The sequence below is a fragment of the Phragmites australis genome, chromosome 1 (genome assembly GCF_958298935.1).
Source record: "Phragmites australis chromosome 1, lpPhrAust1.1, whole genome shotgun sequence".
NCBI classification, from domain to species: Eukaryota; Viridiplantae; Streptophyta; class Magnoliopsida; order Poales; family Poaceae; genus Phragmites; species Phragmites australis.
In genome coordinates this window covers 7,794,031-7,816,497 of record NC_084921.1, presented here as the reverse complement: position 1 = coordinate 7,816,497, position 22,467 = coordinate 7,794,031, and the positions used below count along the sequence as shown (strand labels likewise).

The 22,467-nt window shown below is 45.4% G+C and overlaps 2 protein-coding genes across 2 annotated transcripts; both read left to right on the top strand.

Annotated features, from left to right (window-relative positions):
• The first annotated feature begins 1,656 nt into the window (after positions 1–1,656).
• Positions 1,657–6,096, top strand: LOC133902349 (multicopper oxidase LPR1 homolog 2-like). The gene is made up of 3 exons (XM_062343965.1): positions 1,657–2,223; positions 3,931–5,406; positions 5,604–6,096. Exons 1-3 carry the CDS (start codon positions 1,987–1,989, stop codon positions 5,655–5,657), a joined length of 1,767 nt encoding a protein of 588 aa, XP_062199949.1. The 5' UTR covers positions 1,657–1,986; the 3' UTR covers positions 5,658–6,096.
• A 447-nt stretch (positions 6,097–6,543) lies between these two features.
• Positions 6,544–11,928, top strand: LOC133902251 (factor of DNA methylation 1-like). The gene is made up of 7 exons (XM_062343891.1): positions 6,544–6,743; positions 9,009–9,628; positions 9,764–9,945; positions 10,577–10,666; positions 10,753–11,040; positions 11,124–11,336; positions 11,492–11,928. The coding sequence occupies exons 2-7, from the start codon at positions 9,037–9,039 to the stop codon at positions 11,717–11,719; spliced, it is 1,593 nt and encodes a 530-aa protein (XP_062199875.1). The 5' UTR covers positions 6,544–6,743; positions 9,009–9,036; the 3' UTR covers positions 11,720–11,928.
• Positions 11,929–22,467: the final 10,539 nt, after the last annotated feature.

Here is a 22,467-nt window from a genome sequence, read left to right as displayed (position 1 = left end):
TTTAGGTAGGATGTAAGTGGATATTTAATAGGTAGTTCTGAGTTATTGGTTAGGTTTTTTACTTTAATTAGATAAGAGTTAATCTTTAGTTTATTTTTTTAGTTTTATAACGATCCAATTATAATTATAAAAAAGTTGTACTTCTATTATAAAAAAGAAAAGCATGTGACATTCTCTTTGGTATGATCTCAATTATGATTATGTACCATAACAGCCGAATGTGCTAAGAGAAAGAGAGAACATCTAGCATGTCGGAAAATGAGATGTGGTAAAAAAAACTTTCAGTAGAATACCTGCTACGAAATGAAGCTGAAATATTTTCAATGAAAAAGTGTAAAGCATTGTGTATATATATTTTTCTTATGAAAACCGTGTCTAATTGAAAGCTTACATGCTCACCTGCCTTGATCGACCATGCCGTCTGCTCCTGAGCATGCAATGCAAGTACGAGACAAGGCAAGGCTGCATGTCCAGCTCGGGACGTGATCCTGCATGAGCGCTGGCTGTGCCATCGCACGCTCGATTCCAGGCGAGGCGAGGGCCCGCACGGTAAAAGATGGCCACCGGGCCGTGGCTTTTTGCCATAGCAGCGATCCGCGTGGGAGGACGTGGATCGAGAGGATTTGTACAACAATAGCATCGTACAGCCCAATTTGGCGTTGGTTGTTTTAGTTTCTTTTGGCTTTTGATACATAAGTTGAAAGCTGAAATAAATAGTCTATTTTTAGGAATAATTTTTAAAAAGTAAAAATTATTATTATTACTAAAAAGTTAGAAACGGGTTTGGAGAAGTTTTTTACTTCTAAAGAATGGTGTTTCAAGAGGTATTATATATGTTATGTATTTCATCCGTATCAAAAGCAACTTTTTAATAATAACTGTTAAAGATAGTTTTTAAAAAAGTCTCAGTCCAACTAAATAGTCCTTTATTCCATGTCCGCCAGATCGAAGGCTAGATGTTCTTTTTAGGAATTTTTAAGATATTTTTTCCTAGAAGCAGTAAAGCATCTCTCATTTCCATTTATATTGTATACATATATAACTAGCATGTGGTCCATACTAATAATGTGGCTAGCTTTTTTATAATATTTTGTCATGATAACATTTGATTAATTGTATTTTACATAAACTCTTTATTTAGATATTTGTTTTTTATAATAATTTTTAAGACTATATTTGATATAGATACTTCTTCTTTCTATTCTAACCCTAATTTTAATAATTATTTATTTTATTTTATTTAGACTCTTTATTTAGACATTTTGCTTTCCAAACCATATAGAAATCGAACTACTAATTTTCCATAATTATTAATTCCGAATTTAGCTATTTATTAATCGTATTTGATATGAACTATTTGGTTTAATCTAGACCGTTAAATGTTTATAACAATGAGTAGTCTATATCCTTTCTTTTTTTCATTAACATGGTAATTTCATGACTTTGAAAGCAAACATGGTGATCATTTTTCCCCTCAAATATTAAGATAATAGATATATAATAGATGAATAGTGCATAATAAAAGGAAGCATGTGGAAAGTAGCTATGGAGAGGAACTGCCCTCATGTGAACATAGAGATATATTGGCTAACCAGTCAGTACTACTGCATTTTGATGCTTGAGAGAGAATCAATCGATTCGAGAGGAGAACAAAACGCCACATCTTCCCCAAAGCAAAGTAAAATTCCACGTCCACTACACATCAACACTCACAAGCCTAAAGAGATTCCTGCCCCGTCTCTTTCCCTCCCCTATCTATGATCTGTCAGGCCATCACTAGATTTTTCTCTCACCAATCACCCCAGAGAAGAGAACCAAAACCAAGAACCAGGAGACAAACAACGCACTGCTGGAAGGCCCATCTGTGCCAGCAGCAGCAAAGTCCGAGCTCTGCACCACCTCCCCTGTCCACCAATCCCCTCTCGCCTCTCTTCCTCCTCCTCCTCCTCCTCCACACCACCAGTGAGGTTGCTCGGCGTTGCGGCGATGGGGAAGAGGAGGTCTGTCGGCGCATGCTTGCTCGCGGTCGCGGCGTTGGTGTTGCAGGTGGTGGCGCTCGGTCGGGGCGAGGAGAGCGCTAGCGGCGGCCTTCTGGACCCGCGAGAGCTGGAGAAGTTCGTGGACGAGCTGCCAGACATGCCGAGGCTGCGCGGGTACGGCGTCGCGGAGGGCGGAGGGCTCGTCGCCGGCAACCTCACCATCGGCATGTACGACACCACGTGGGTAAGTGCTGCTAATTAAGTAACACGTGCGTGCGCAGAATGACATGCCTTTCAATTCCTAGGTTCACACAAACATGAGACAGCTGAGACCCAAGCTGCTTTCTTTCAAGAAAATGGTAACTCATGCACATACTTAAATAAAATTAGGCTAGTGCTGAAAGCAGTACATGCACAAGAGTTCCTCTGGCATTGCTACTGATTCTGCACTGATTCATCTTTAGGCGAAATTTGATGTCTGAACTTAGAAAATATTGCACATATAACCACCGTCGTCTGAAAGATGTTGCCAAAATAACAGTGTTCTTTACCAGATCAGAAGTTGTTTGAAAAAAAAAAAAGTACCTGCTGTTAGGTGACTGCATCAAACTTTTTATGGAAACAAATGAAGATATTAGAAAAAGTAAGAGGACCCTCTGCTGTCATGCATCTTTAGCACCGTGGAGGGGACCGGCGTGTCTGGAGGTTTTGGGAAAGCCTGCACTAATTTGAGCTAAATCCATTTTTTTAAGGTTCTATTTGGTTGGACTGAAGCTTTTTTAAAAGATGTCATTAAAAAATATCTTTGAATTAGCTTTTGATACGGATGATACGTATAATATATATAATTATTTCTCAAAACATTGTCTCTCAAAAATTATAAAAGTTCCTTAAAATTATTTTCTGGTTTCTAGTAATAATGATAGTTTTTATTTTTTAGAAACCATTTATAGAAATAGACTATTTAGTTCAGTTTTCTACTTCTGAGTAGAAAAACTTGTAGAATCTAAACCAAACAGGCTCTAAAATATAGTAAGATATGTCAATTACTCAGCTTACCATTCACCTTAGAATGGTCTCTTCACTATTTACCTTCTTTTGCACATGCAATTCATCTATGTAGGTGTTGACATTCTCACGCAAGTAGAACTGTAGAGAGTAGAGTCCATTCTTTCTATGAACTATGAATAGGAGGGAAATGCAAAACTATATAGGTTTATACATACATGATTTATCTTTACCGTCTATCTCCCACATATAATACTTATTTATTCTTTGGTTCTCCTAGTTCACCTATATTTTTTAGAACTTCTTTAACACGAGTCTCAATACACAAAATATTGGTTCTGTATGAGGATACACCGTTAATTTCCTTTCTATGAAGTGGAGCCACCAGCCTGCACCGTGGATCACATTCACGGACCACGACGACTGAGTGACTGACCACTCACGTTGGAAAGCTAGGCACCAAGTCAACCCTGTCGCTATAATGTAGCTCATGGGCCACGGCCCCTACCTTATCGCCAAAGAGGCAAATGGCAGACAATTATTCAGAGTTTTGGAACCCATTCAGCTACCTTTTGGAGACTTTCAAGTATCATGATGCGTGCTTGTCCTTAGTGTCAACATCGCAAGCAGCAATGTACTTATCATAAGCTAGTTAAATTTTAACACACTTCAAGTGTCTCCAAAGTTTTTAGATTGATTGTCGACGTTAGCAAGTTTAAGAGAGGAAGTTAAGGTTTAGGATTCATTGGTGATATTAGAGGTTAGAAGGAGGTTAGGGTGATGACCGGATCGGTGATGGGTTATGGTGTGACATGGCGGTGCGGCGAGCGACAGTGTTGGCGCCGCGGCGGGGACGGGGTTGGTGGCGAGGGTGATGAAAACGTAGTATAGGCCCAGGGTAACGTAGTCTAAAAACTTTTCTTCTCTTTGTGACTTGTATCAGAAATTCCACCGCGACCTTCCGGCGACGCGAGTCTTCGCCTACGGCGCCAGCAAGGATGCGGCCACGGTACCGGGCCCCACGATCGAGGCCATGCAGGGCGTCCCCACGCACGTGACGTGGACCAACCACCTCCCCGCGCGCCACTTCCTCCCTTGGGACCCCACCCTGACCACCGCGACGCCCGGCCGCGGCGTCCCCACCGTCGTCCACCTCCACGGCGGGGTGCAGCACTCCTCCTCCGACGGCCACTCGCTGGCCTGGTTCACCTCCGGCTTCTCCGTCACGGGGCCGCACTTCTCCGCCCCGCCGTACGAGTACCCGAACCGGCAGCCGCCCGGGAACCTCTGGTACCACGACCACGCCATGGGCCTGACGCGCGTCAACATCCTGGCGGGGCTCATGGGCGCGTACCGCGTGGCGAGCCCCGCCGAGGAGGACCCGCTGAACCTGCCGTCCGGCGAGGTGTTCGATCGGAACCTGGTGCTGTTCGACCGCGATTTCCTCGCCAACGGCTCCCTGTTCATGAACCGCACGGGCAACAACCCCAGCGTGCATCCGCAGTGGCAGCCGGAGTACTTCGGTGCCGTTGTCGTGGTCAACGGCAAGGCGTGGCCGTACCTCCGCGTGCGCCGCCGCCGATACCGGTTCCGCATCCTCAACGCCAGCAACGCGCGCTTCTTCCGGCTCTCCCTCACCGGCGGCCTCCGCTTCGTGCACATCGCATCCGACTCGGTGTACCTCGCCAGGCCGGTGGCCACGGACAAGTTCCTCGTGGCGCCGTCCGAGATCATTGACGTCGTCGTCGACTTCGCCGCGTCGAGCGCCGACGCGGCGATCCTGAGCGACGACGCTCCGGCCCCGTACCCCGGCGACCCCGGCGAGAAGGCGGAGACCGTCGCGGTGATGAAGTTCTTGATCGCTGAGAGCACGGAACCGGACCCCTCGAGCTTGCCGGCGACGCTGATGCCGCACTACCCCAGAGCAGACGCGCGCGAGGCGAGCACGACCCGGCACATCACCATGTACGAGTACACCAAGAACGGCACGGACGAGCCGACGCACCTGTACCTGAACGCGCTGTCGTACATGGACCCGGTGACGGAGACGCCGAGGGAAGGGACGGCGGAGATCTGGGACGTGATCAACCTGACGGATGACAACCACCCGCTGCACCTGCACCTGGTGCTCTTCGCGGTGCTGGAGCAGCGGTCGCTGCGTCGCGTGGACGAGTTCAGGGACTGCATGGTGCGCCGGAACGACGCGCGCGTGTGCGGGCTCGACCGGCACCTGGCCGGCGGGCGGAGGCACGTCGTGCCGCGGCAGGAGCGCGGGTGGAAGAACGTCTTCAAGGTGCGGCCCAGCGCGGTGACCAGGATGCTCGTGCGATTCAAGCCGCTGTCCGCCGCGTCGCCGCCGTCGGAGAGCCGCTTCCACTTCGACGTGACCACGGGGCCAGGCTACGTGTACCATTGCCATGTAAGTAACTGCATCCATCTGCATGCATCCCAGACTTGCTGCGCATCGATCTGCCGAGCCAGTTTTGATCGATTTCGTCTCACAACTCTGCCCTGGACAGGACAGATAATTAGTACATGCAGCCGGGGTAATTAGCCGGATTCGATTTGTGAGTAAGTGACTTAAATTGTTGTGTCTCTGCCCTTTGAAAAATGCAGATTTTGGATCATGAAGACAACGAGATGATGAGGCCGATGAAGATCGTGCGTTGAACGATTTGAAGCCAAAATTCACAGATGGTTCTTTTTGGGGAAAAAGAAGAAGAAAAGGTTACTATGGATCTATTTTTAGCTGAAAACAACTCAAATCATGTGTAACTGGGAAAGAAAACAAAAATCTCGTGTTCCAAACAAACATTCTTTGTGAAGGAGAAGGTATGGCGAATTGGCGATAAGATGTCCTTGAATCTTTGGCTGAGAGTTGATTGGGATGAGCTGAATACGATGAGATGCATGCATGATAGCTGCGACAAGATGTGTCCTGATTGAGATACGATGAGTTAGCTAGGGGTAGATAAGATTTGTCGAAGAATAATTTGCAATCTGACATGGCTGCTCGGGTGTTTCTAGGAAATGAGCTGCCTGTTAAAGATGATAATGTGACTACTGATTTGAGATTTTTCAGTTGAAAAGAGAGGGAAAATATTGCTGATGTTGGTATAAAAGAGGGCATGGAAAAAACCAAAAAGATTATTGATGTTTGACTCGGTCCCACTCGCTAATCCTGTGTTTTCCTGAGAACGGGATGGAACGAGAAGACTTAACACTGACCAACTCCATTAAACCAAGTCTTATCTTGGATGATTAGTGGAGATAGTGGTATCTTTTGCTTATGAGAGATTAAAATTCACATTTGTTTTTTGTTTATCTCATCACAATAAAATTTTCTTTTAGTGATAGTTTAACCTACTTATCGACGAGTGCTTGCATGTGGTATCTGAGAGAATGAGTGTGTATATCATCCACCAGTTGTACTGGAAAACCCAGTTCAGAATGACACGTGGAGGCGTCCGTAAACACGAGCCGACTCGAGTTGGGTTGGGGGGGGGGGGATGGCCCAGCGGGCAGCGGCGCATGCCAAGGGAATGACACGTCCTCACACGAATCACGGCGCAGTTTCAGCGGCGTAGATCCCCTTCCTTCCCCGCTGATCAGGAACCCCTCCTGTACTCGACGCCACGCCTTCCACCTGTCAGTTCCCCTTCGCACACACAACGCACGCACCGGACTCGTGCGAAAGGAAAGGCGAGGCCAGGCGGAGCGAAACCCTCCTCCTCTGCCGGCCGCCGCTCGCCGGAGGTGACCCCCCCCCCCCGCCCCAACACACACACGCTCCCTTCCCTCGCTCCTCTCTGTGTGATGTGGTTTGGGTGGTGCTTAATTGCCATGCGTTAGGGACGAAACCCCCGTACCCCACGCCAAGTCCAGCCCGCCCCTTTGGAGGGGATCGCTGGCCAATGAGGGGTTTGCCGTTGTTCTATCCGTTGACTGGCGAGTGCGGAAGGCTCGTCGCTCGTGATTTTCGGCTTCATCCGAGTCCGATCAGGCTTTAGAGATTTTGTGGGGTTCGATTGTGTGGTGACGCGTGGGGAGTGGTCCTTTCCAGGAATTTATAGCCTAATGCATGCGCTGTGAGTTATTTTGTTCTAGAGTAAGACGAAATGCTATTTTATTTCTTTGGATTGCGTCCGGGGTTCTGGGCGCCACCAAGCTGGTGAGTTAATTTTTGTAGGGTTCTGTTTCCTACAGATGGAAGCATGTATGCGCTTTCCTAAGGTCGAATCTGGTATTGGTACAGAGTATGGGACTAGGTGTGGTTAGCATCTTGCATCCTTTCATTTTGAAATGCTTACATATTCATGAATTTGGCAGTCAGACCTTCGTGCTTGTTGTGTTTTGGTTGTTTCTGTGGTCTGAATTCTGATGTTTCTGACGGGAGGATGCTTTGAGTGAGCCTAGTGTATGCATCGTGGAACTTTTCGGATTTTCTAACTTCTCTGACTTGGTGTTGTATTATATCGTTATATATACACTTTGTAGACGCGCATGATTTGTACTCTCTATTTTACTGCGCTATTCCTGGCATGGTTAGGCTGAAATGGCTGGAAATCATCATTGCTCTTGTGGTTGCAATTCTAGTTACTTTACGTCACCACCGTTCTTTTCTGTGGGGTTATGTTTCATATGGTGATATGGTGAATGCATACATGTATGTTGCTCTGATATAACCTTGTCTATTTTAAGTTTCATTTTCTTTTTATGCCATATTGTCAAGCTAACTGAAAAGGTTTGGTCACTGGTACTTTGATCCAGTAGATATTTTGTAGTATAATTTTTTTTACTTATCAAACCAGTTTCAAGTGGAAAAATGGGATTATTGTGCAGCCAATTTATAAAAACTAGTTGGTGACATGGGTGCCTGCACTATTACATGGATACCTTACAAAAGTATTGTTGCTGCTTGTTTTGCTAAACTTACGCAGTTTCTAGAAAGCGCGAGGTGGGCGGTGGTGTGACACCTGACACCTAATTAGGGCTTGGCAGCTGCCTTCTAGAACAGTAACTTTAATGGAAAAAATATGCTTGCTATAATTAATTGGATATATGGATCAGAAACAGACATCGACATACTAGCACAAATCAAATCTAAATATAAATCCAACTTTACCATTCTAATTCCTTTTTACATCCTTACCTAATTTTGGGTGGACACCACCTCCGGTACATAAGCTATAGTCAGTTTGCATCCTTTCATTGTAAAACACATGCTTTTTCATGAATTAGGCAGTGAAACCTTTATGCTTATTATGTTTTATTGTTTTTGCAATCTGAATTCTGATGCTCAGTGGATTTTCGCCTTTCTGTGCCTGTGTTTCTTTCCCATGAGGATTTCCCATGCTAAATCTGTATGTTATTCCTGGCATGGTTAGGCTAAAATTGGTTGGAAAACATCATTGCACTGGTGGTTACAATTTTAGTTACTTCACCACCTTTCTTTTCTGTGGGGTTATATTTCAACTGAAAATTTTGGGTCATTTGTACTTCGATTCGCTAGAGAATTTGTTGCATATGGTTATTTACTTATCGAACCATTTTCATGTGCAAAAGATGGGATTACTGTACAGCTAATTTATACAAGCTTATTGGTGATATGGCGTGTCTGCGCCATTACATGGAATGGCTTGCAAAAGTATTATTCTTGCCTTTTTTGCTACACTTTATTCAGTTTCTAGAACCTAGAAAGCAAAAAAGCGGGCAGTGGTGTGACGCTAGCACCTAATCAGTGCTCTGCAGCTGCCTTTCAAACCTCAATATGAATCGAACTTTACTATTATCATTCTTTTTTACATCCTTTTGACCCTAATCTTGTGTGCGCACCACCTCCAGCCTGACCTTGCTGCATCACTGCATCCTCCTCTGCCCTATCCACATGTATTCTTGCTCCATGGCAGGCACTTCCAGCCATATAGATCATTTTCACAAGCTATTAAAGTTCCAACCTGAGTTGTTTACTTGAAGTTTTTATTGCTATATTTTAAACCTGTGTTGTATGGAATCTGCCAGGTCATCTGAGCCACAGTCACAACTGATAATGACTATGGAACCTCAACCTCTTGAAAACAGAGATGATCAGTTTGTCTGGCCCTGGATGGGCGTTCTAGCCAATGTGCCTACCGAATGGAAAAATGGGCGCCAAGTTGGAGAAAGTGGAAATAGGCTGAAGGAGCAGCTCTCGCGCTTTTGCCCTCATAAGGTTATTCCTTTGTGGAACCATAGAGGTCACACAGGGAATGCTATTGTGGAATTCGCAAAAGACTGGACTGGCTTCAAAAATGCGCTCGCATTTGAAAATCACTTTGAGGCAGAGGGATTTGGCAGAAGGGACTGGAAGGTGAAGAAATGCGGCAGGTCAGAGATGTTTGGGTGGATTGCAAGGGCTGACGATCACAGATCTCAAGGGCTGATAGGAGACCATTTGCGAAAAAATGGTGATCTCAAAACTGTAGGTGATCTTGAAAGTGAAGGGACTCGCAAAACTGATAAGCTTGTTGCCAATTTGGCTAACCAAATTGAAGTAAAGAATAGACATGTGCAAGAACTGGAATATAAGTGCAATGAGACGACCACATCGCTTGATAGGATGATGGAGCAAAGGGAGCAGCTGCTCCAGAATTATAATGAAGGTTTTTGTTGATGTTTTACTATTTATGTGTTTGTTATGATTTAGTTGTCAACATATATCCATTTCTGTTCTTGCAGCATACATGGAACTTCCAGTTGTTTAATGGTCTTTGAAACTTATCTTTTTGTTAAACCAGAAATTCGCAAGATGCAGCAAATCGCTCGTAAACATTCACGGAGGATTATTGATGAGAATCAAAAGCTCCGTTCAGAGTTGGAGTTCAAGATGCAGGAACTTGATTTGAGATCCAAGGAGCTTGATGAGCTAGCTTCGCAAAGCGATTATGACAGAAGGAACCTTGATCAAGAGAAGGAAAAGGTGTGTGATATTTTGTTGCTATTCTCCAACTTTCTCCCATAAAGAACTATGAAGCTTGCTTTCTCTTCTTTTTTCTTCCCCCTTTTCTGGGTGCGGGGAGAATGTTGATTGTTTCGGCACTTTTGCATAAAATCGTTCTTTTTGTAGTGCCCAGAATTCTATTTTCTTATTTTACTTGTCTTCGTACATTCTGTTTTACAGATTATAATTGCATATGGTTTAGTGATAGGGGAATTAGTGTAAAATGCAGATCATTTTACTTTGTTGTGCGGCATTGATGCTACTGAAGAAATGCAGGGTGCTGTTAGGTATTTTCCCTTTAGTGTACTATTCGTACAACTTATGCCAGGCTTTTGTGGATTGAATATTCCACTTTTGCAAAACAGCATTCTTTTTGTAGTGCCTAGCATTCTGCTTTCTTATTTTTCTTGTTCTCGTACATTCTGTTTTCAGATTATAATAGCATATGGTTTAGTGATAGGAGAATCAGGGTAAAATGCAGGGAAGTTGTACCATTTTACTTTGTTGGGAGGCAATGATGCTAGTGAAGAAATGCAGTGTGCTGTTAAGTAGTTTCCTTTTAGCGTACTATTCAGACAACTTATGCCAGGCTTTTGAGGTTTAAATACAGAACAAAATGAAAACTAAGCATCTTAAGATGGCAACATTGGAGCAACAGAGGGCCGACGAGAACGTGCTTAAGCTTGTGGAAGAACACAAGGTTTGGTTCTCGGTCAAATATATATTGTTTCATGTAATATCTTTAGAAAGCTAATTTCTGAATGTGTTACTGTGTGGAGAATGCAGAGGGAAAAACAAGCTGCTCTAGACAAGATTCTCAAGTTAGAGCAGCAGTTGAATGCCAAACAGAAGCTTGAGTTAGAAATACAACAGCTGCAGGGAAAATTGGAGGTAATGAAGCATATGCCAGGTGAGGAAGATTCTGAATCAAAGAAGAAGATAGATGAACTCAACGAGGAGCTGCAAGAAAAGTACGAAGAAATGGATGCAATGGAATCGCTTCACCAGATTCTGTTTAACAAAGAAAGAAAAAGCAACGACGAGTTGCAACATGCTCGGAAGGAGCTGCTAAATGTAAGTTAATAATGACACCTATTTATATATTTCCTTCCCATCATACCTCATTATAATTCTCCGGTTTGTTGCATGCTCTGCAGGGCTTTAAGGAGCTTGCTGTTGGCCGAGCTAATATTGGTATCAAGAGAATGGGTGAGCTTGATCCTAAAGTATTTGCGGATGCTTGCAAAAAAAGATTGTCCAAAGAGGATGCAGAAGTGACTTCTGCTATCCTTTGTTCAAAGTGGGAAGAAGAAATTAAGGATCCAAGCTGGCACCCTTTTCGGGTTGTAGTGGTTGATGGAAAAGAAACGGTATGACCCTCTATTACTTACAAGTTACAGTTGCTTTACTGCTTCCCTACGTCTGGTAGTTTATAATTTAGAAGCACCGATTTCATAGAGGACTTGCAGTTCTGCAAATGTTTCCACAGTACATTGTAGCATCTGATGGGCATTCTCTGGTGCAGGAAGTTCTTTCGGAGGATGATGAGAAGCTTCAGGAGCTAAAAGAAGAGCATGGTGAAGAAATTTATGCATCGGTAATAAAGGCACTGACTGAAATCAATGAGTACAATCCTAGTGGTCGCTATCCTGTACCAGAGCTGTGGAACTACAAGGAGGACCGAAAAGCAACACTGAAAGAAGTTGTTCAGCACGTAGTGAAACAGTGGCGGACTCACAAGAGGAAGCGTTGAACCAGTTATCTGGTTGGGTTCTTGTGTACGGGCACTCCTGAGCTAGACATTTGAACTAGGCTTGGTGTTATTTTAGCGTAAGTTCGTAGGCTCTACCTCCTAACGATGAGTGGTTGGACTATGATTAACTGTTATTGTCATTTAGACTATCATTTTTAGATACTCTAAAAATTCATTATTTATAACACTATTATAATACTCTTTATTTTTTCTATCTCTAATAGCTACTTTATTTTCTACTTTTTATTATTTTTCTTCTGTCCGGATCCATAGTCAACCTCTATCTATAAACAGTATTACGGTTGCCACAGTGTTTCAATAAATTTGGAGTACCGATTCTTTTCTCAACACTGTAGCAACGGAAACCGAACCTGCTGAACATGGTCTGGTCTTAGTTGCCGGGGTCATCTGGATCCTCCTGTTGTTAACATGAACCGCTTAATGGATCTGCTGTCAAACTTGCCGAAGCAGCGTCATGTAAATCGTTTCTGTACCTTGATGTGATGGCCTGATGGGCAGTGTTTGGCTGACAATTATCCCTACAAAACATTTGGACCGCTACAAGCTCTTTCAGATGAATCTCGAGTCATTCTGAGCTATGTAGTTTGCTGATGTATTACAATTAAGAGTGGCAGCATAAAAAAGACATGGGTTATGGATATAAATTCTTGGCACGCGATAATTGGTAAGATTTCTTTAAATTGATTCAGTGTTTTTATATCTTTACATTAGTTTTCAACTGCTAATGTATTTTTTTTAATTTTCAATACATTCTTGATACATGTCTTCTAAAAATTATTAAGATGATCTTAGAAATTGTTTAAGGTAAATGTTGTTTTTACATATTTTAAGTATGTATTAAAAATGTTTTTTAAAGACATGTATCAAGAATGTATTAATAAATAATTTTTTAATAGAGCAAATATTATATTTATAATTTACATTTTAATTAAAATTTTAATGTTTTAATTCAATAGGCTCCGTTTTTAGTTGTGTCCCATATCACCAAAATCTCATGACCACATATGCGGACATATCCACCTTTCAAGCGACGTCGGTGGCAAAGGTCATGCATGCTCCCACGTCGCGCGCATGTATGTGCTTCCTCCGGTACTATCAGTAGCAGATATGGAATAAAAATGATTTCTAGATTAGACTTTTAGGGATGCAATGTTTTATTTATTAAATTAGTAGATATTACATAGGCTACTATATATAATAAATCACTGAAAAATAAAAATTTAACTGATATTTTATACATCATATAGTCACAACATGAATCCGTCGTGACAGAAACTGCAAGCAGCAAAAGACCTTCCAGGCAGGGAAGGAAGGCAAAAGGGAGAGGCCGGCGGCCGTGGACATGCTGCGCTAGCTCGATCGCAAGATAGTTAGCTGGAGCACACGCTCATCGATATATCAATCAGCGCAACACCCCATCGCTGCAAAGCTACTACGTGTGAGTGTGTTGGATCCATCTTAACAATAAATAAAAAGAGATTTGATAGCCAGACTTGGGCCGCCGAGGGCTGACCCACTGTGCCTCACAACGCTTCCAATATTCCAACCTGGAGGTGAGACTTGGGTCGGGCTATATTAGTCCAGCCCACGGCCTTCTATCACGGAATGGCCCAAGCATAACACTACAGAGTGACATAGGGCCGGGCCGGGCCGGGCTGATCCTGGATGTAAGGCACAATAGGCGGCCCGGCACGGTTCAAAAACCGTATCGTTGCCTCCCTCACACCAGCCCGTCCCCCATGCGCCGCAGCCACCAGCTCGCCGGCGCTGCTCCAAACGTGCCGTCGTTGTGCCCCTCTGCCTCGCTACACAGCTGCCGGTGCAGACGCTGCGGCTGCCTGCCTCCTCCGCCCTGCCGACCGCGCCGTCGGTTTTTCTTTCTTCTTGTAGAGAGCCATAATCGGCGGTTGCAGGTGTCAGCGATTTGAGTTGCTCCTCTGTTTGGGCCGGGGATGTTTCAGCTGTTGGGTGCCCAGAGCCACAAAGCAGCCCATCTCTGCCGTCAGTAGTATGTTTACCTGATCTCACCCCACACAGGGTACAGATTTTCAATACATGTTTTACACGATACACAAGGTTCGGGTTCGGGTTCATCTCAGCTTTAGCCTTGAAGAGACAAATTTGATAGACCCACATGCATGCTCGTGTCATCGTGTGCAGTAGTTAGACCACACACACACACCGTCAGACCTGGTACCGGCAAATGCTGTTGAAGGCCTAAGCAAAGCAAAGAAGATCTGCTGCGGAGTGCTCAAGGACGACGAACCAAGTTCTGGCCGCCCAACGTCAACCTTCCAGCTCCAATCTTCCTGGGCAAATGCTGTTCCTGTTTGACGCTGGCCATCCGGAGGGAGATCAGATGCCTCAGCAGTAGGACTACTCTGCCAATTCATCAGCTGCGAACATTATGCTTGTCTGTTCTTTGCTTCAAGTCGTTTAGAACTTCTGTTATGCTGGTTGATGGTACTCTTTGTATGTTGTACTAGGTGCCCTCATCCTTTTGAGTCTGATGGTCGGTGGGTTGGATGATACTACATTTTTATCCGTATTAAAAAAAGGTGATCTTATTCTTCAATAGCTTGAAATTGAAAAAAAATAAATCAGACCATGGCTGTGAACAACCGTCTTTAACCTCTCGTTTTGCCCACCGTTAGATTCACGTCTGCCACTTTGCCATGTTAACTAGACTATTTTCACGCTTCCCGCTGCCAACCCTGCACACCGCCCACTTGCTGCCTGTGGCACCGGCATCACCGCTGTCGTCTTGCCTTGCCACACAGCTAAGATACTGCTCACCGTCGATCCGACCGTCGCTCTTAGGTCCCTTCTAAATTTGGCACTAAAAAAACTCCTTTCCTAATCTGATGATGGCCTGTTTACACAGGCGTTTGAGATGTAGGAAGCATGATTAAAAGACCTGTTACCGGCAGAAGGAATCGTGCAACTGTCCAAGAAAATGCTGGGAAGCTTCGTCCAGCTCGCTCGGCCTGCAACTGCAATAACCACACGAGACAACACAGAATCGAGCAACGGGAGCGCGGCACGGTAGGAGCGCGGCAACTCTGAAGAAAAAAGGTGGAGACGAATGGACCAGGGCGACCAGCTGTTTGACCGCACCAGATTTGCTTGCATGGCACTACTACTACGTGCACGGAATCAGATGTGTCGACTGGAAGTGGAAGGAAGTGGAAGTGGAAGTGGAACCGGAACCAATTGCAGGCGGCGGGCGGCAAGCGAAGCGTCGTCGAAGCTGCGGCTACTCCCGAGAGGGTCCGATCGAGGCTGACACTGCACCATTCAGAGAACAAGTCCGCCGGTCGAGATAAAATTGGTCCAACGAAGTTATATCAGTAGAAAAACATATTTGGTTAATTATATTTATTTGAATAAGTTAAGTTGAATTTTTGTTTGGTTGATTGAATCTGACACTGCGTAAAAAATAGATAAGGGTGACGGGTCATAACTGTTATGGATGATGGGTCTCGCACCTGTCATCCTGAACAGGTTACTGATGACATTTAATAAGTAACGAGTAATGACCTGTCATCAATACGAATAAGGTTATTGATGACGAGTTAAAACTTGATCTGTTATTTATTAAGGTTATTGGTGACAGGTCATAACTTTGATCCGTCACTTATCACTTGTTTGTGACCCATCACTTATGACTCATATACAGTTTTCACGTTTTTTGGACGCGAAAAAAATCAATATTTTTTTCACCCAAGTCAATTCAACTCAGGTCTATCACCACTTGCCACGTGTCTCTACCTATTTTTCAGGCTGTTTTTAGAATATGCGTTACGTGGGAATCGAACTCGCGACGGCCCCTCACGCGCGTAGCTGCCTAACCACCTCAACCTCGCTTGCGTCCTGAAGGGACTCGGATAAAAGATCCTTTTAACTATTTTGTCGAGGTTCATAAGTGACGGGTCACAGTTAAGACCCGTCACCAATGTTAATTTTACAATAGACATAAAAACCAGTTGACTCGGAGTGTCTTCGGTTAAATGGCCATAATTTTTGTATACGGACTCCGATTTCGATGTTTTTTTGACTCTACGGATATCTACAGAAAAAGTTACATTCGTTTCTCCTCAACTCTGTCAGGTTCGGCGAATTTTTTTAGGTCTAAAACGGCTTGAAAGATTGAGTTCTCGTCTCCAGAAGTTTGTGCACCGTTTTCGGAATGAGCGTTTATGTCTATAGCCGTTACCCCTTACATCAAACTTGAACAGAAATATACAATGATTCATATTCTAGTGCTTCTGAACTGAGAAAAAATAGGAAAAAAACAAAATAAAAATAATTTTTTGCACTGTTTGGATCATTTTCTGTATTTCTAAATAACGTTATTAGTGACGGGTCATAACTTGACCTGTCACTTATGACAGGCCGATGAGATCCATCACTGACGAGTTAGTCATTGGTGACGGGTAAAAACTTGACCCGTCACCAATGACTGGCATTAGTGACGGGTCACAACTACGACCCGTCACTTATGTAGTGTCTCCTTTGTCTGTTTTTCACGTAATGTGAGTCTATATAATTTTACGACATTAACCAGTAAGCCCACATGTATAAGCGCCGCTGAGCCCGAAACCAATTCGAGCTTCACTCCATGTCGCCCTGTGCCAATTCAAGCTTCATTCCTGAGTCAGGATAAAACCGTATATTTATGTTGAGAAATTATTGTTACCGGTATAGTTTAGAGATCCTTCAAGAAAATAATCATATAAAAGAGACATAATGTAGAGAAAAACTTTCTTTTTTTTATTTATCTATGTTTACAATGAGGGGTTCTGTCTCATATATATATATATATATATATATATAGTGCTAAAAATCTCTAAGAGATAGAATCAAAATTTTCAAGAGATCGAGACAGGCTCACGTTCGATTGTAAATCTACAGGTTTCTTAACACTCCCCTTTATGCATTTCTCGCGAAATACATATGTCTCATCAAAACTCACTAAAAACCTAGTGGAAACAATTAGAAGAAAGAGTACATGACTCGCGATATGGTCACATGAATTGCCTCATTAAAAACTTTATCATAAGAAACTTTAGGAAAATTCATCTAAGAGAAAAAGAGTACAATCGACCTGTCGAGGGTTGCCCCTGACAATGATACTGGGTATACCTGACGACGGGCGCGTGATCCGCGACCTGGGTGTAGAGAAAATGGGCTTATTAGGCCATGATTATGATTTTAGTGATTAATGACAATATAGTCAATGGGACTAACATGTTTTGTCAAGAATATATGTTAGTAGGTCTCATAGATGCAATATATGAAGAAGTCACCATAGTTAGGACAAAGTTTGAGTGAATTGGAGAAGTCACAGGAGATTTGTTCTCACCAGATGGTTCGGTGTTAAGAAAATTGTACTCCCCGAACTATTTAACAAAAGCTTGGTATTTTCAAAGGAAATAGTTTATAAGCCACCGGATGGTCCGGTGATCAGAAGTGGTGCACACCGGAGGCTTCACCGGAGCATTTAACAGAGTATGAGGAAAACCTAGAAAAGAAGAAATTCTACACACCAGAAGGTCCGGTGATGAAGACAGTGCACACCGAAGTATTTTGTGCAGAGGAGAAGTTTGGTGCGGTCTGGTTCAGGATAACTTATCGGATAGTCCGGTGATGAATAGGATGTATACACCGGAGTATCCGATGTTCAGAAGAACTCTGAGTAGAGTTCCAACGGCTAGTTTCTAAGAATGTACACACCGGATGGTTTGGTGCTTGTACCTTTGTTAACTCCGAATCATCCGGTGTTCACAGAATCTGTGAGTCGTTGGGATAATAGCTAGTCCGTGGGGTTGAGGTTATAAATACCCCTCCACTCATTCATTTGGAGATGTTAGAGTCCAGAGAAACCCTTGTACACCTAAGAAGACATTTAAGCCATCTAAGAGCGTAAAGTGTTCATCCAAGGTGATTAAGCACACCATTAGTGAGTGATTGGTGTTTATAGGCCTAAATAGAAGAGTTGCTAGGTGCTGCAACCTAGATTGTGGATCAAGGAGTGATCCAAAAGTGTACCGAGAGGTACGCCGGTGCCTTGGAATTTTTGTGACTCGTCGGTAACTTGTTGACCTTTCGACTTGGTGTGGAGCGACGACAAGAGGATTGTGCGGGGACGCAGATGCCCTTGTTTTTATGACTAAAGCTCTGAAGTGAAGACGACATACAAGTGACCGGAAGAGAGGTTAGTGGTGAGACCTCGCCTTGGTGGCTTAGTGGCTCATCGTGCTTGAGGCCTTGTCTTGATGATTTGGTATCTCAAGAGTCGTGACCGAAAGAGACTTGGTGACCGGGAGCATATTCTTTGTGGAGCTCCAACGTGGACTAGGGCTGGCTTGTGTGCCACCGATACCACGAGATAAAAATCCCTCGTGCTGAGTTTGTCTCTCTACCTTATTTACGTTTCCGCATTTACATACTTGCAATTTACCTTGCAATCCTTATGAGCGATAGAAGTAGACACACTAGATAAGGCTAGAGCACATTTAGATAGAAATTGAGATAGACCCCTTTCCTGACCTTCACATTTTATGACCTTGAGCTTTCTAGTAATAACCCTTAGCCAATCACCAGCCTCTAAGGGGTCTTCGGTATTGTCAAAAGTTGGAGGTTTGGTCCTCATGAACTCTAACATCTTGTTCTGAGGTCCATAACCTCAGTTGTTGTTTCCTACTTGTGCTATGGCCTCTAGTAGGCGGGTTTGGTTGGGCATCACCACCACTAGGCCATTTTCTTGTGGTGGGGGTAGTAGGGTTTCTTGACTGCTGCGGTAGCTCTGGTGGACTTCTTGCTCTATTAGTTCTCGACTGACTTGGGAGTTGGCAACCCTGTGTCTACCTCTACCTTGGCTCGTAGCGGCGCTCCCTCTAGATCCTATCGCACTTTTGGTTTCAGATCCACCCTCAGGGGCCACAACGACGAGAGCCCCCTGGCGTTGTTGCCAAAGGCGAGATGATTGCCTAGATGATTCCATCTGTTCTCTGTAGATAAGAGAGAAAGCAAGAGCTGAGATGCAGCTAAAAGATGAGGGCAAGCAAGATAAAAGCAAGGACAATCCTTGCCAATCACGCAATCAAGATCCAATAAGAATCAACAACAAACACAAGAATCAACAACATGTATTAAACAAACCTAGCACTACCTCTGCTAGGTCACTAATACAAAAAAAAATTCATTCTACAAACGACAAAAGCATGCTCACCAAGCATCTAACTACAGGGCTATCTACAACAAAATCTACAAAAGGATCTACTCCTACTGCTAGCTAGCCACGATGCGTCGTCCTCACGCGTCATCCACGGGCCTGTCAGCGGCATTGCTAGCGGCTAACTCAGCAGGTGAGAGGGTCCCTGCTGGTGTCGAGGTGGAAGTGGGGTCAAAGATCCTGTCTTCGCCGTTGTCGCTGTTGTGAACACTAACAAGCTCGCGCTCGCTAGGGTCCTCCTCCTCTGAGTCGTTGGTGGATATCACCATGTCTCCATCCTAAATCGACTCGGCGGGCACTAACCCTCCATTGGCTACTGGAACTGGCGAGGGGCCAACCCTGCCGTCTGCTATAGCTGTTGCTATATGTGCTGGTAGGAGGGGTTCACTTGAAAGGACAATGTGCTAGGTCCGGCTCGCGGGTTGCGTGAGGTACTCTTCCTAGCAGTGGTTTTGACCCGGGAGCCATTCATGAAATTCTGTCTGTTATGATCCCTGTGATGCACCCTTACCGCCCTCTACCATCCTTCGCGGTTCCTTACCGCGGTGTCTTCTGCTGCTGTGGCCTGGACTCTGATCTGATCCAGCATCATACGGAGGGCTCTCTCTCGTGTCTCTGACTCATCTGCCCTTTGGCGACTATCCTTGAACTGATAGGTCTCATTGTGTATGTGCTCCAAGGCGTGGAGGTACTAAGCTATAATGGTCACGTTGGTGTCGTCCTCCTCTTCCTCCTGCCCCACATCCTCCATGGTGGTTAGGAGTGCGCACCAAGCGACTCGCTGGCCAACGACAGCTGTGAAGTGCCTCATGGAAGTGTTTGCCACCTCTCTGATATGTCTCCCGTATAGGTGCTAAAGTGCTTCATAGGCCACTAACTAGTACGCGTTAGGGTACCGTATTCCAATGGTGCTGACGTGCCATGGTCGCCAGCTGGGGTATCTCGGACAGTCGAAGATCTGCAGCAAAAATTGGCACTTCTGGGATCCATTCTCGTCATACTCACACCCAGTGTACTCTGGGCGTCGGGTATATCCCAGGCGACAACAATCTTCCTACAACAACTTGGGAAAGCCCTTCAATCGTAGACATCGCACTGTGTTCCAGTCCTCATCTTCCATCTACCGGGGGGAAAAAGGGAAAACTTAGAGTTAGCATAACCAGGTTTCAAAGGTAACAAGACATTAGCTAAGTACAGAAGCAGTTTTGACAACATAGTTTTTGGAAAAATAAACAAACACGAGCAATTCTATCCTAAGGTCACATCCTACAGCCAAACATGGCTCTGATACCGCTCCTGTAAGACCCCAAACCCGTGATCTCCTGTAACTCCTGTATCAGTACGTCGGAGGATTAACTCCTGTTGCAGGGATCCTGAGAGACCCCTTTTTAGAGATTCGGCCAGGGGGATGATCCTGAATAAGTTCGTCGGAGAAATAAATGGGAATGAATGCAACGGCCGGTGGTGGGGATGTCGACCTAGTGCAAGAAGAAGTAAATGCACCGGAATTTAGACAGGTTCGGGCCGCACGGGGGCGTAATACCCTACTCCTGTATGGATGCTATAACTGTCCTGAGGAGGTCCCTCAAGGATGTTGCTAGTTACAAGGATGTGGGCCTAACTAAAAGCTTGAGGCTCCTTGTTCTTCGGCTGAAACTATGCTCAACCTTGCTCACAGTGTCTCTCGTTCTTCTTTGTTGACGTTGTTGGTCTTCTATGTGTTCGTTGTGCGTACGTGCGTATGTGCGTCTTGGGATTTTCTCGAATCTCTTGGGCGTGTCCTTCTTCTGTGCCGCTGGCTCTTTTAAGTACTCGCCGGCCGCGACATGCCCCGAACGGAAAGGAGAGGGCTCGGGTTCCGAGACACCATAAATGGAAAGGGCATCATCATTTCTTCTGGGTGAAGTGACCGGGGGTGAAAAATGCGTCGCACGCCCAGTCGCCCGTCACCATAAATGCCCTAGCAACGGGCGCTGTGGAGAGGGCCCACCGGGCAGCCGCAGAGCAACCCGGCGTGCTCGCCCTGTCTTGTTCTCCTGCCACAGCAGTGCGGCAAACGGAACGCCTTGGTCCTCACGACGTTATCCCGAGACAAGCCGGATGGCACGGGATGGGACCTGTGCAATTAATGACCCCACGCCTCTCTGCCAAAACGTGGCAGGAACTGACGCTGAGCGCGGCAGGAGCAGTTGGAGATGTCAGGCCACGCACGCTCATTAAATGCGACCTCAGACCTCTGGCTGGCTGACACCTCATCGGCAGGCCCCTCGAGGGCCCTTCTGAGTCGTCGGGGTACCGAGTGCTCGGGGGTACTGTTCACATCCCCGAGCACTCTCTCCCGAGAATGCCTAGCCTTGTCTTCGGGGTGCCGGGCACTCGGGGGTACTGTTCGCCTCCCCGAGCACTCTTGCATGGACCTTCGGGGAACCGAGTGCTCGGGGGCTGCCACGTGCAGCCCCGAGCACTCTCTCCCGAGTACTTCTTGCACGAACCTTTGGGGAACCGAGTGCTCGGGGGTTGCCACGTGCAGCCCCGAGCACTCTCTCCCGAGTACCTCTTGCACGGACCTTCGGGGAACCGAGTGCTCGGGGGCCGCCGCTCGCGGCCCCGAGCACTCTCTCCCGAGAACTTAGCTCTTCTGATCGTCGGGGGACTAGGGTGCTCGGGGGGACCGGGCACCTCCCCGAGCACTTTCTTCCCGGCACTTGGTCTCCGTGGATCATCGGGGAACTGGGGTACTCGGGGGCCACCGACCGTGGCCCCGAGCACCTTCTCCCAGGACTTGATCTTTCCCCATCTCATAAAAGAGACTTCTCGGGATGGTGCCATGTGGAGGATGGCCGGCCTGGCCTCGGGATTCGGGGACCCCTGGTTCCTGATACACCGACACAGTCCCTAGATCAAGCAGCCGATATGCACAATATAACAATAGTAGTCACAATCAAACTTCGTATATAAGTATTATAGTTCAGAGTACAAAAGGTTTACAAACTATACTGTATATTACAATCTGGCTAAGAGGCCGACAAAACACAGCAGAAAGCAAAAGCTAAAGCCACAAGTAGCTTAGGGTGCGAACATGACTTCCAAGTCTACTCTTCATCCCCGCCTTCACCTTCGGTGAATTCGGCATCGACTTCCTCATCTGAATGACAGTAAGAGTGAGTACGGAAGGTACTCAGCAAGCCCTATACTGCTTCAAGGTATCAATAGATGCCTAAAGGGGTAATTCGAGGATGAGGCTTTACGGTTTAGGTTTTAAGCGTAAAGCAGTTTATACAGATATTCAATTGTATCATCTATGATTGGCTTTAAAATAGTTTAAGTAGTTCAAAACAAGGTAACAAGGTATATCTAGGGTTTTCGGTCCTGGGATAGGCTACACCTCACTCCGCAGTCCCTATCATCACATCCGGTATACCTCTAGTACCACACGCCTCTGGCAGATTGAGCTAGGAACCTCATCACACGAACATCTAGTCTACATACT

Excerpts from the sequence above, each read along its gene's own strand:
- LOC133902251 (XM_062343891.1), top strand. The coding sequence starts at position 9,037 with ATGACTATGGAACCTCAACCTCTTGAAAACAGAGATGATCAGTTTGTC. Across the intron at positions 11,041-11,123 it reads CTCGGAAGGAGCTGCTAAAT|GGCTTTAAGGAGCTTGCTGT; the intron begins GTAAGTTAATAA and ends CATGCTCTGCAG. Across the intron at positions 11,337-11,491 it reads TGGTTGATGGAAAAGAAACG|GAAGTTCTTTCGGAGGATGA; the intron begins GTATGACCCTCT and ends TCTCTGGTGCAG.
- LOC133902349 (XM_062343965.1), top strand. The coding sequence starts at position 1,987 with ATGGGGAAGAGGAGGTCTGTCGGCGCATGCTTGCTCGCGGTCGCGGCG. Across the intron at positions 2,224-3,930 it reads GCATGTACGACACCACGTGG|AAATTCCACCGCGACCTTCC; the intron begins GTAAGTGCTGCT and ends GACTTGTATCAG. Across the intron at positions 5,407-5,603 it reads GCTACGTGTACCATTGCCAT|ATTTTGGATCATGAAGACAA; the intron begins GTAAGTAACTGC and ends TGAAAAATGCAG.